The 12,897-nt window shown below is 40.4% G+C and overlaps 1 protein-coding gene across 3 annotated transcripts in view; it reads left to right on the forward strand.

The window, feature by feature from the left end:
• si:zfos-2326c3.2 (mitogen-activated protein kinase kinase kinase kinase 4) overlaps nt 1-12,897 on the forward strand; it is a 46,814-nt gene that overhangs the window by 29,898 nt on the left and 4,019 nt on the right. For 2 of the 3 annotated variants that reach the window (XM_061272560.1, XM_061272568.1), the window contains 13 exons: nt 533-603; nt 1,156-1,226; nt 2,595-2,683; nt 2,945-3,039; nt 3,382-3,469; nt 3,602-3,769; nt 5,938-6,043; nt 6,128-6,283; nt 7,149-7,292; nt 7,420-7,554; nt 7,679-7,779; nt 8,557-8,706; nt 12,713-12,872. In XM_061272560.1, the coding sequence (XP_061128544.1) occupies nt 533-603; nt 1,156-1,226; nt 2,595-2,683; nt 2,945-3,039; nt 3,382-3,469; nt 3,602-3,769; nt 5,938-6,043; nt 6,128-6,283; nt 7,149-7,292; nt 7,420-7,554; nt 7,679-7,779; nt 8,557-8,706; nt 12,713-12,872 (1,534 nt within the window). Of the gene's footprint in view, nt 1-532; nt 604-1,155; nt 1,227-2,594; nt 2,684-2,944; nt 3,040-3,381; nt 3,470-3,601; nt 3,770-5,937; nt 6,044-6,127; nt 6,284-7,148; nt 7,293-7,419; nt 7,555-7,678; nt 7,780-8,556; nt 8,707-9,963; nt 10,901-12,712; nt 12,873-12,897 lie in introns of those variants that run through there. The other variant, XM_061272577.1, reaches the window with a different exon arrangement.

Consider the following 12,897-nt stretch of genomic DNA (forward strand, 5'->3'; position numbering starts at 1 on the left):
ATGGCCTCTAGTTCTTTTACAAAATAATTGAATAGACTCTAATTTGTTTTTCCATTAATGATAGCAAGATGTCCAGGCCCCGAGTTGAGCTAAGCACACCTGTGCCGTGATGCTCTATAATCCAACATGTTGAATATTCCCCATTTGAGGTCGGGCATCCTCCTGAGCGGTCGAGATCAGTCTAATCCTGTGAACCAGGCTTATTTTTGTGACTCTGGTTGAGCAGTGTTGCTCAACTGAGGATATGTAGACTCCTAGTGGTCTGTGATGTAGTTGCAATGTGCAATTTCATGTCAGAATTGTTTGACTGGTTTCTAACTTTTACAGAGGAAATAGTTTGTGTTTACCGACAGGACTCTTGCGCTAATAACTGTACTTGTAAGGTACATTATTGAGGAAAATCTATGAGGTATTTTGCGTTTATATTTCTACTAATTGTGTGTTTTCTTTCTCGTTTGATCAAATGATTGGCGGATTGCTTTGGGCCTGTGTAGAGTAGGTCGAGAATTTACTGGTAAATGTTATTTTCCAGGTGCCAGAACGTACTACCTCTAAGTTCTACTGCAGAGAACTGGTGAAGGGACACAACAGGGCTGCTTCCAGGTAATAGCAGTATTTTCATTATCATATTACTATATTTCGGATATGTCCAAAATAGCTCTGATTTACATGATTTACTTGGAATGATTAAGGCAGCTGAATCCTTAGTAAGGGCTAACACTTTTCCAAAAAAGATAATGGTGTTTCTTTTCTCTGTGATATCTTTAAGACAATGAATCATAAGAGGATTTTTTTTACTTGTCCTTATGAAGACGTAAATATACAATAGCAGAATTGTAATTTTGTTAACCGGTTACCCATATCAGCAAAATGTGGCATCAGTTTGGGCGAATGCATAACAATGCAAAGAGTCTGCCCATGGGATACAACTTTTAATTTATTAAGTTGAAACATTACTGAAAAGACGATTCTGCCTTGCATTTACTCATGCCATAAACCAGTTGTATTTTCAAGGTTTATAAGTAAAGGACTTTCGTCTTGTTGTTAAAATGCTAAGTAAAATAGTAGAGCAAAAGGCTTAAGGAACAATATACCTGTATGTGTGATTAGTTTCCATGTTATGCTCTTTGCCTGTGTGTCTCTCTCACCATCTAGTGGCAGTCCTGTGCTTATGACAGATAAAATCTCTCTGTCTCACGGGGCTTCTATCAGCAGAAACCATCCAGGTCAGATTCTCTCTGAGATTTCTTTTTGAATGTTTATCAAAATAGAATGTGATATTCCATATACATTATTCTGCCCACCATCGTTTTTTGTTTCTTCATTTGCATTCCCGGTCATTGGCGAAGTGTAGTCATAAATGATTCTGGGTGTATAATTGTATTGATATCCAATACAATAGATTGTTACTCTCCACGGACCGGTTACATGTCAGGAATATTTTCGCGGACCGGCATTTATATAAATAAATAAAATATTTATATAAATAAATGAATAAATAAATAATACATTTATAATAAACATATAAATACGATGAAATAAAATGATACGACTGACATAAAAACAAGTACAAATGACAAAAATAAAACTCGCCATTACGTTGAATTAGTGGGAGCCCTGAGTTTGTTTCTCAGAAACGAGCCGGTCCCATCTAGACGTAATCGGAGACAATGACACCCGAAGTGATTAAGGTTTGTCTTTTATTGCATTGGTCTCCATGTGCCGAAGCAGTTTTGAATGCTTCATTGCCTGGTTAGTTAGCCTGTCGCCACATATTAGCTTTGCGGGCTCGACTGGGGAAACATGTCACGTGACCGGGATGAGTGTCTTGACCTGAATTAATTGATCGTCGATAATTTTTATTTTTTTTTCTGTGCGGCTTGGCGGCCCGGTACCAAGTGACCCACGGACCGGTACCGGTCTGCGGCCCGGTGGTTGGGGACCACTGCTCTAGAGCATAGGTATCAAACCCAAGGCCCGGGAGCCCGATATACGCCTAATCGGCCGTATAATTTTATTATAATTTTAAAAATTATAATTTTATTTGGCTCATGAAGACAAATTGTGCTTTGACCTCATGTGTCAATGCTAAAATTGCAAATTGTCTTCACTTTTAAAAACTACAGCTATTGCTAGCAATTCTTATTCCCATGCGGCTTTTTAAAATATTTGAACTTTTTTTTTCTAGTGTCTGATTTCAAAGCTCACCATTCAACAGTTTGTTGTGTAGCCTATGCTGTATATAATATTTGCGTTAACTGTCATAATGGTCTCCCGACGGAAACTATGAGTACAATGTGGCCCGCGACAAAAATGAGTTTGACACCCCTGCTCCAGAGTGTCAGTAAGTCTTACGTTAGAGGTACTGACTTAACCATGTTTGTTATTGTTGTTATCGACATAATTGTTGCACTGTACAATGTTAAACTGCAACCATTTAGTTAGATTTGCCTTCTATCTTGTTAAATTGACAGCTGGGAAAAAAAATCGGATCCGATCCAAGATTCAATTTTGCACTCATAAAAATGTTCCACGCAGAACTACACAGTTGTATCGTCTTCCTATAAGAACTAATTTGAGTTCTTGTACTGTAGAGCACTTCAAGTTGGAGAGTCCACGTGTGCAGCACCGTCTTCAGCAGCGCAGACAGCAACAGAACGATATAACTGGAAGACATTTACAAGTAAAGCATTCTTGAATGTGTTCTACATACTGTAAAATCAGTAGGCTATTACAATGTCTTGTTTGAAGAAGGCATCACTAAGGTAGCATAAAAGAAATTATAACCAAAGTCCACACGGAACTATTTAATCTAAGTAGATAAAGCAAAGTAAATTAAATTATGCAAAACATCTTTATCATCACAAACACACACACACTCACTGCTTCTCTGATCTTGTTTTTCATCTGCTCACTTGCTGTATCTGACCTCATCTGTTTGCAGGGTGTCAAGACTGTTCTGAGCCCATTCAACAAGGCCACAGAATATTCCTCCTCTAGTGACGAGTTTGGAAGTAGTGACGAAGAAGACAGGAACAGGTGAGCTATAATTCATAAATAAAAAGAGGTTGTAATAATTACTCAAAAATAAGTCCATTACTCAACATTTATGAAGCGGCAAACATTTGAGAAACTATGACATACTTGTTAATAGTTTTAGCTATTTGGTTGTGCAATATGGCCAATGTAAGTTCTTTGCATTTGATACATTTGCAATATATCCTTTTCTGGATCTGTCATCTCTCACCTCTCTTCCTCACTGCGCTTTCCTACCTTCACATGCCCATTTTTGATTGCTTTTCATCTTAAAAACATAATTGTCACTCATTAAACTATTACTTAGATGTGTTGTAATTGCTTCACACGTTTCTATCTTTCTAGTTGTGGCCTCCCCAATGGAAAGGGAGAGAAATACTTAAAAAGAATACCAGATGGCATTGTGCTGCAGCCTCATCACAATCTTAACCAGGTCTTTACAGAACCACCCACACTCACATACACACAACACACGCACACATCTTATGATGTCACTTGTTTATTTGCTTGAGCGGGGATATGTCACATTGTATCATAGTTGATAGTGTTAATATTTAATTCACAGATTTCTCAGATGACCTCAGATGATACCTACATGCTGCCAGACCTTCTGCAGAAAATATCTTCGTCAAGTCCTTCTCGCAATGCACTAAGCCAGCAACAGCGGACACGAGAACAGAAATACGCACAATCGCCCACGGCACCGCGATCCCTCACACCTCAGGAGCTACATGTGAGTACCGTATATTCTGGACTATAAATCGCAATTTTCTTTTCATAATTTGGCCGTGGGTGCGATTCATAATCAGGACCGACTTATGTGTGAAATTATTAACACATTATATCATTTCGCGTTATTTTCACACTAGACCGCAAGGAGGCGCTCTAGCCTGTGGAATAATTGGAACTGCAACTGACAATGAGTCTGACATAAGCGACGTAGAAGAGGAAGCGCTGCAACTTCTACCGTAATTTTTGGACTATGAGTCGCAGGTTTTTTTCATAGTTTGGGTGGGGGGGGGGCGACTTATACTCAGGAGCGACTTATATATGTTTTTTTCGCAAATGTTTACTTGATCATTAACACATCACTTACTTACAAGTATAGTTGACCACTTCACATATTATTTTTAGTATAGTTGATCACTTCACATGCTTTGATATCTTTATCTTGAACATATTCAAAACATGAAAAATAGAGAGAAAAAATCAAATAAAGTAATTAACACTTTAAAGAGCCATATCCTCTGGACGTCCTCTGTCACCAGGATGACATAAAGGACGAGAAATTTGATCGATGGATTTAATGATTTGGAGTGACACAAATGGTTTGATAATATTGTTGTTTATGTGATAGTTATTTAAAATATAGTTTATATATCGTTGTATGGGGCTGTGGAATAATTTGAACTGCGGCGCGGCACACGGCATTGTTGACAAATTTGATCGATGGATTTAATGATTTGGAGTGACACAAATGGTTTGATAATATTGTTGTTTATGTGATAGTTATTTAAAATATAGTTTATATATCGTTGTATGGGCCTGTGAAATAATTTGAACTGCGGCGCGGCACACGGCATTGTTGACAAAGGACAATCGATGGATTTAATGAATTGGAGTGACACAGATGGTTTTATAAACGTGTTATTTATGTAATAGTTTTTTTTAAATAACTGAATGTTACGTCAGGCCCGTTCTCAGCTCCTCGTTTGTGTTTGTCACGTTAGCATACTGCAGTGCTTCTCAATTATTTTCTGTTACGCCCCCCCCTAGCAAGAAGAAAACTTTTCGCGCCCCCCCCTCCCCTCCCCACCGTGACTATCCTAACTTGTCTTGTAAATCGTAAAATGTTGCACTGTCGCAAACGTCACAGAAGTAACAATGAGAGTGCCACTGCCCCCTGCTGGGAAGATGCGCAATTACACTTTATTCTAGTACTGCAAAAAAAAAGCCTGTTCCCCAGGGTCACACGCGCCCCCCCAGGTATAGCACTGGCCCCACTATTTGAGAAGCACTGGCATACTGTATCGTTTAGCCTGTTGTTGCTCATTCATGTCTGTTCTTGGTGTTGGATTTTGTCGAATAAATTGCCCCCCAAAATGCGACTTATACTCCGGAGCGACTTATATATGTTTTTTTTCACTTTTTTGAGCATTTTATGGCTGGTGCGACTTATACTCCGGAGCGACTTATAGTCCGAAAATTACGGTACTTTCTGAATTAGCGGAGTTGTTTATGAGTGACATCGAATACAAAGATTTCGTTGGATTTAAAGAAATGGAGTGTCACGGATGGTTTGATAAACTTAGTTATATGAAAAACTCTTAATATGTTACGTCAGGCATGTTCTCAGTTCCTTGTTTATGTGTTAATGTAACGCTAGCTTACCGTACCTTCAGCCTGTTGTTGCCTATTTTTATTTTAAATTGCCTTTCAAGATGACACGTTTGTTCTTGGTGTTGGATTTTATCAAATAAATGTCCCCCCCAAAATGCGACTTATACACCGGTGTGACTTATATATGTATTTTTCTTTTTTATTATGCATTTTATGGCTGGTGCTACTTATAGTCCGGAGTGACTTAAAGTCCAATGTGCCTCTGTGTTGATCAGCGGACTGAACTTTGTTTTATCTAGCCATCGGTATCTGACTCGCTGGATCTTCAAACATAGCTGTCTTGCTTTAGTTACATTTGTCCACTAGAGGAAGGTAGATAGACAGTTATGACCAGTGGAGTGATCTTGTGGTACTACATAGTTTTGCATTGCACTCGCACTGATCAAAAGTATGCTTAATTATATGCTGTACTGTGTACCATGTATATTAGTGTTTATAAAACTGCAGACTCATGAATATAGCCTTGAATGACTGTAATTTTCATGATTTTGTTTTCTTCAGGCTTTCGGCAGTCCAGCTAGTAACAGCATCTCACCTTCCTCTTCCTCTCTCTTCTCCTTTATCGATCCAAGATTGATCCCTATATCTTCGCCACCTCAGAGCCCAAGTGAGTACACTTCCAAACACATATACAAGCTTTGTATGAATCACTTTGAGTTATCTCAGGTGTTATGAGACAAAATGTTTTCAGTATGTAGTAAGGGTGAGCCAATCAAGAGAGAGAACCACAGGAAAGGCTCTGTGGTGAATGTGAACCCAACCAATATTCGACCGCAGAGTGACAGTCCTGAGATCCGCAAATACAAGAAGAAATTCACCACTGAGGTGCTCTGTGCTGGACTGTGGGGTTGGTACTTTTCTTTTGCTCTCAAACAAGTGTATTAAACAGTGACACTGTATGCGGGTCCATATCAATATAAAATGCCTCTGTTGTCATCGCAATTATTCACTCGTCATAAAAATGTAGTAAAATAATGAAGTCTTAATTATAAACGCACTTCATCATATCAGTTTCTCGTTCAGCTCTGTCAAGGACTGTGCTCCTCTTGTGCAAATCAAGTGGCCGCTGTGTTCGCATCCACAATTGTGCAAAACTGTCATTTTAAATTTTAAACAAGCTGCGTGGGTCTTGGTCGAGGCCACCAGAATTAGACTAAGTCTCAACATGCTAGACTCCCACTGAGCCTGAAAATATAAACAGTGAATAGTTACATTCATCATATTATATGTGTAGCTGGATGCTGCCAAACTTGTTGTTTGACATGTTGACATGTAGGCCGCACCGGACGACAAGCCGCAGGGTTCAAAATTTGAGGAAAAAGCAGCGGCTTATAGTCCAGAAATTACAGTAAATACTTTTCCTCAATGGTCCACCGTGTACTCACAAAATGAGTAACTAACCAAAAATACCCTCCCTGTTATCACCTGTCAACAAGCTCACATACAGTACATTGCTGTTTGCATGTATATTTGGTGTTTGCAATTAAATCAGTTGCGTAAATGTGACCATTATGCATTTTAAACAGCATAACATCAACTTAATGAATTTATGCATTTCAAGTTTAATTGGATTTTGTTTTGGGGGGGTGGTGAAATGAGGAAACCTAGAAGTACCCTTGTGGTAATATTGACTCATATACAGTACACAATAGAGATGTATGTTTTCTTGTGTTGAATATCTGTTGTGTATTTTCATTGGGTTTGCTCTGCAGGAGTGAATCTGTTGGTGGGGACAGAAAACGGTCTTTGGCTGCTGGACCGAAGTGGTCAGGGGAAGGTTTACTCACTCATTAGCAGAAGAAGGTTTCAGCAGATGGATGTGCTGGAAGGACTCAATGTGCTCATTACTATATCAGGTAAACAAACTGTCAGTTGTATATTTACAATTTGGGGACATTCTCAAGTTAATGGTACAGAGTGAAATAACCTTTGAAGAACTTTTCTGTAAAGTTTGTAAAGACTGGAAAGACTGTGTGTTTCAAGGTAAAAAGAACAAGCTTCGGCTTTACTATCTTTCCTGGCTGAGAAATAAAATCCTCCGGAATGACCCAGAGGTGGAGAAGAGGCAGGGTTGGACATCTGTTGCTGATCTGGAAGGCTGTGTCCACTATAAAGTGGGTAAGTAGATTAACATTTGTGCCTTTTCTTGATACTGCACAGCAAGGCAGACGGGAAGCTGCAGGTCTCTGTTTTAGTTTATTTGTTCATTAACTTTTCAAGACCTTTGTGTCCCTTTGTACAGTGCGTTACGAGAAGATCAAGTTCTTGATAATTGCTTTGAAGACTGCAGTGGAGGTTTACGCTTGGGCACCCAAACCCTACCATAAGTTCATGGCCTTTAAGGTTGGTAAGGTTTGGATGTTGTTTATATTCGATTTCACGGTCTTGGGAATCAAGGAACGGGTTGATGACGTGATACAGCCAAAGTGCAACTGCTCAGGATTTTTGGTAATGGTTCTCAAGGCCAATGTAGTGGTTCTTTTGGTTTTGGCTTCAGTGTAGACAGTGTTTGAAGGTGTTAAACCCTGCGCCTACTGTGTGGAGTTCTACTTCTCTGGCTTATCTCTAGGCATGCCAGTTTCCTTCCACATTGTGTGTAGTAACTTACTTGTTGACTCTAAATTGGCAATAGATGACATTGTGAGTATGAATAGTTGTTTAGCTACATGTGGCATGGGAGGAGTTCATAGTGTACCCGCCTCTCACCCAAAGCCAGTTGACATAGGCTCCATCTCTCTTGCTCCCCAAAAGATTTTTTTTCGGATGGTAAAATGGTACCAATATACTTCTGACATGTACAGTAGTGTATGCATGGCCAACATTTTAAACATAACTAAACAGTACTTCTTCGCATTTGCAACAACATGAATAAAGGTGGACTCATGCCGATTAAGGTCAGTCTGCAACCAAACTCTCCTTCATTGACAGACATGATACATTCAGTCCAGGAGAACCCCCACTCTCGGCGGAGTCTCATTAGAGCTGTGCCCCATTTCTTGACATCCAGCGTGGCTTGAGCTACTTTTATGTCCTTGCTCTGAAAAGGCCAGCAATACACTGCATTTTTGAGTTTGTGCCCATGTCATGCAGGTCATAAATGACATTTTCTCCTCTCTTCAGTCTTTCAGGTCCTTACCACAAAAGCCACTGTCTGTTGATCTGACAGTCGAGGAAGGCCAAAGGTTAAAAGTCATCTATGGTTCCTCTTCTGGTTTCCATGCAATTGATGTAGATTCTGGGACGCCATATGACCTCTACTTGCCCACACATGTAAGTGTAGTATACTCTCCTTCTGTACATAACTTGTTTAAACAATTGGATCTAGGATATTTACTATAACACCACCATAGTCTTGCTGTCATACACAAAAGTTGAATAAAATACACCTTTATTTGTTGCTGGGAATGACAATATTGAGTTGATAAACAATTTGGTTTTACGAACAAAAGAAGAATGCACTACTTGATAGTCTTGACATGGCTGTAAAAGGCTTGGTGATTTTTCTTCGCAAGTGGCAGGATAATTCACATTGCAAAGTGTTGCTGTAGAAGGGTAAAGTCTGCCCCCGTCCCACCTTTGGTCGTGACACGAGAACACGCTGGGGATAGTGTTACCAATGCTTCGTGGTCTCATGTTTTCACCTTTAAACTTAAAATTTGGGGAAGTATTTTGCATGACATGGATCTGGTTTGTGCCCAGTTTGACATGATTCCCAGCTGAAATGGAGCGGGTGGGAACTTTAGGGCCTTCTGACATTATTGATATACTGTATTAGTGACCACAGGCTCGGTTCACATGGCCAAACTGTCTTAAAGATGAAGCAGCCGTAGCAACTTCTGTGTAAACAAAACATTATGGGCAAACAGAGAACTCAACATTCATAAAGCACACAATGTTTTTTGGTGTAAATAGTATTAGGACAATAAAAATAAAAAGCTGCACTAAATCTTCCTCAAATGCAATCGCAAACATAGATAATCAAACAGAACTGGAGTAGAGACTAAAGATTTAAGTAGAGAGGAAGGGCATGATGAGCTGTGCTCTGTGCCTCATCAGCTCACTAATCAGTCAGCATCGAGCCAGTCAGCACAAGGACCAGCTCAGTGGCTTAGTGGTAGAGTGTCTGCCCTGAGGCTGGAAGGTTGTGGGTTCAAACCCCGGCCGGGTCATACCAAAGACTATAAAAATGGGACCCATTGCATCCCTGCTTGGCACTCAGCATTAAGGGTAGGAATTGGGGGGTTAGATCATCAAATGATTCCCGAGCGCGGCACCGCTGCTGCTCACTGCTCCCCTCTCCCCCAGGGGATGGATCAAAATCACATGGGGATGGGTTCAATGCAGAGGACAAATTTCACCACACCCAGATGTGTGTGTGACGATCATTGGGACTTTAAGATATTTTATATTGCGAAAGGAAATGTGCTGAGGTAAGAAGTTTTTGAAATAACAATGGTGTTGTCCAATATGAACAATAAATTGCCTCTTAATAAAACACATCTGCAAAACCTCCTTCTTCCACCTCAGAAATATCTCCAAACTCCGCCCCACACTTACCCTGACGGATGCTGAGAAACTTGTCCACGCCTTTGTCTCCTCAAGGATAGACTATTGTAACGCACTCCTCATCGGGATCCCTAGCAAGAGCCTCCATAGGCTTCAGTACATTCAAAACAGCGCTGCTAGGATCCTGATGGGGGTGCGGAAAAGCAATCACATCACACCCATCCTCCGTTCTCTGCACTGGCTCCCCATCAAATTCCGAATTGATTATAAGATCGCCCTCCTCACTCACCATTGTATCCTTGGACATGCTCCCCCATATCTCAAAGAACTCCTTGCCCCAAAACCTGCCACCCGAAGCCTCCGCTCATCCAATTCACACCTTCTCCACGTTCCTAAAACCAAGCTGCGCACCATGGGCGACCGGGCCTTCTGCCATACAGCCCCTACACTATGGAACTCCCTCCCCGACCACCTAAGAGCACCCCAATCCACTGACTCTTTCAAAACTGGACTTAAAACTCACCTCTTTACCTTAGCATTTCCGTAATTTCTCTCATATCTTGGTTGTCGTTGTTCTAAACTTGTCCTTGTTTTGTTTTCTTGTTTTTTATCTGCCATGTAGCACTTTGAGATTACCCCAAATGTAAAGTGCGTTATAAATATAATTTATTATTATTATTATTATTCTTAATGTGGTGTTTTACATGCAAGTGACTGTGCTATGTTGGAGTATCTATTGACATGTGCCACCAAATGATCAATTTAATTAATGGCCAATATAGCTTGTCTTTCCACCACAAGTTGTGTAGACTGCATGACAATAGCTGTGCCATTGATGAAAACTATTAGGTAGTTTCTGTCGATCTGCGATTGGCAACCATTTCAGGCTGTACCCTGCGTGCCTGCTCACCTGCCTGTCAGCTTGTGTGCATGTCCCTGCAAAAATAAATGCCTTTTTTACTATCTGCCCACTCTGACAATGAGAGTTCCATTGCCACCTCCTTCAATGGAAGTGCAATTACATTTAATTCTAATACAGCAAAAAAAATAAAAATAATCAATGTTCCCTGGCATCAACTCCCACCCCGCTAGCTTGAAGTACTGGGCTAGGGTTAACATATTTATTTTATTGAATTGTGCAGATTATGAGTCACATTACGTTGGAAAAGAGTTAAAGTCTTAACTAGCTTTGTCCTTAAATGTCCTTAAATATCACACAAGTGTCCAAAACATAATTCTCGACCTGTTTGAGGTCAAGCTTAATCAAACTAATTGTTTTACAATCTATTTCTGCTCTGCTGTGTGTGGGCGGACTTCTGGCGGCTCACATTCTGACAATTCTTCTAAACTTTGTTGCAGCGTTACGTTATATTTCATGCGTAGCAAATTTTGCTCAACTAAGCTTTGCATGCTATGTTTGTTTTTACCCAATATGTCATTTTCATACAAAACGATAAATGTCTCCAACCTATAAATGTGTCTGTGGATTGTGTGCGTCTCTCTTGCTCTCGCTCTCTCTATCTCACTCTCTAACACACATACACATCATTTCACCACCTCAAGCATGTGCTACTTTCAGTAATGAAGTGGGTGAAGTAGGGTGAGAGCAGTAATGTCGGACATTCGTAGGGAGAAATACGCTCTAAAAATACACTCTTCCTGTCCTCCTTTGCTTGCGTGCGTGCGTCTGTGTACGTGCGCGTGCGTGCGTGCGTGTGTATGTGCTTCTAGTTTATTAAGCCAGTTTTCATCCAGCTGTCTACCACATTTGTGCCTTAACCTTCCATCTTGCCAAGTTCATTACCACTTTTTTCCTTCTTAAACTTCTGGGACTCCGAAGAACACTTCACGCCCACACAATTACTGGCACACACAAAAACGCACACATTGCATCACTCACCCACGCAGAGTAGCATACATTAACACACACACACACACACACAAACGTCTGTGAATCATCCGTGAATCATCTGTGGCGGGTTGAATGAGCAATGTAACGATGCTGATGCCAAGACAGAGGATTAAGATTGCATTGCGTCTGTGGATGCCGGTGCTGATGCTGAGGATTGTGGTGGCTCACACTCTGGTGATGTATAGACTGTGTTCACTTGGCTGGTTAAGTTAGTGGTTACCACTGCCTAAAAGCTTGCTCAACTCAAATGACTTATTGGCTCAAAGTAATTAGAGAATAATCATGTATTTTGTTTGATCATAGTTCTGTTTTTTTAGTAATGATATCAAACCAGATTTGATCACTTGTAGAACCTTTTTGTGAAGTGTTTTGTGTGTCCTCTTGTCACTAAAAAGTACCAACAATTGTAATAGTTGTACTGTATACAGCCCTTTGGTAGTTACACAACCACACTGCAGTATTCTTGGAAGTCACTCATCATTTACGCTATTTTCATAATGTCTTTTCTCTGGCAATGTTACCATTAATGATCGTCTTTCTACTCTCAATCATTTAGAGCTGCACCTATTGAATATTTTGGTCCTACTGAAAACCTTCTTGACTGATTAAGTAATTTGATGGGATTTTGTTTTAGCATCCTTAATTAGCGACTGAAGGTGATTCCAGGATGATGTGTTTCAATTGGTGGCTTTTTTAGTTTGCGATGGCGATCCAAACTGGCGCCAACAACAGTCATAAAGACGAGCCAAGACAGTCACCAAGCCACCACGCCCTGCCGGAGACAACTTTAAAGTAAAAGCGTACAAAGGCAGTGATGTCTATGTCTTCTGTGCGTGTGGTTGTGTGTGTCTTTTACAGATCCAAGGTTCCATTCATCCGCACGCCATCATTATTTTGCCAAACAGTGCTGGAACAGAAGTTCTTGTTTGCTACGAAGACGAAGGCGTGTACATTGATACCTATGGGCGCATCACCAAGGATACGGTTTTGCAATGGGGAGAGATGCCTGCATCAGTCGGTGAGTTCTTTGTTTTTGTTGATGT

Source organism: Syngnathus typhle, linkage group LG1, assembly GCF_033458585.1.
Source record: "Syngnathus typhle isolate RoL2023-S1 ecotype Sweden linkage group LG1, RoL_Styp_1.0, whole genome shotgun sequence".
Taxonomy (NCBI): Eukaryota; Metazoa; Chordata; class Actinopteri; order Syngnathiformes; family Syngnathidae; genus Syngnathus; species Syngnathus typhle.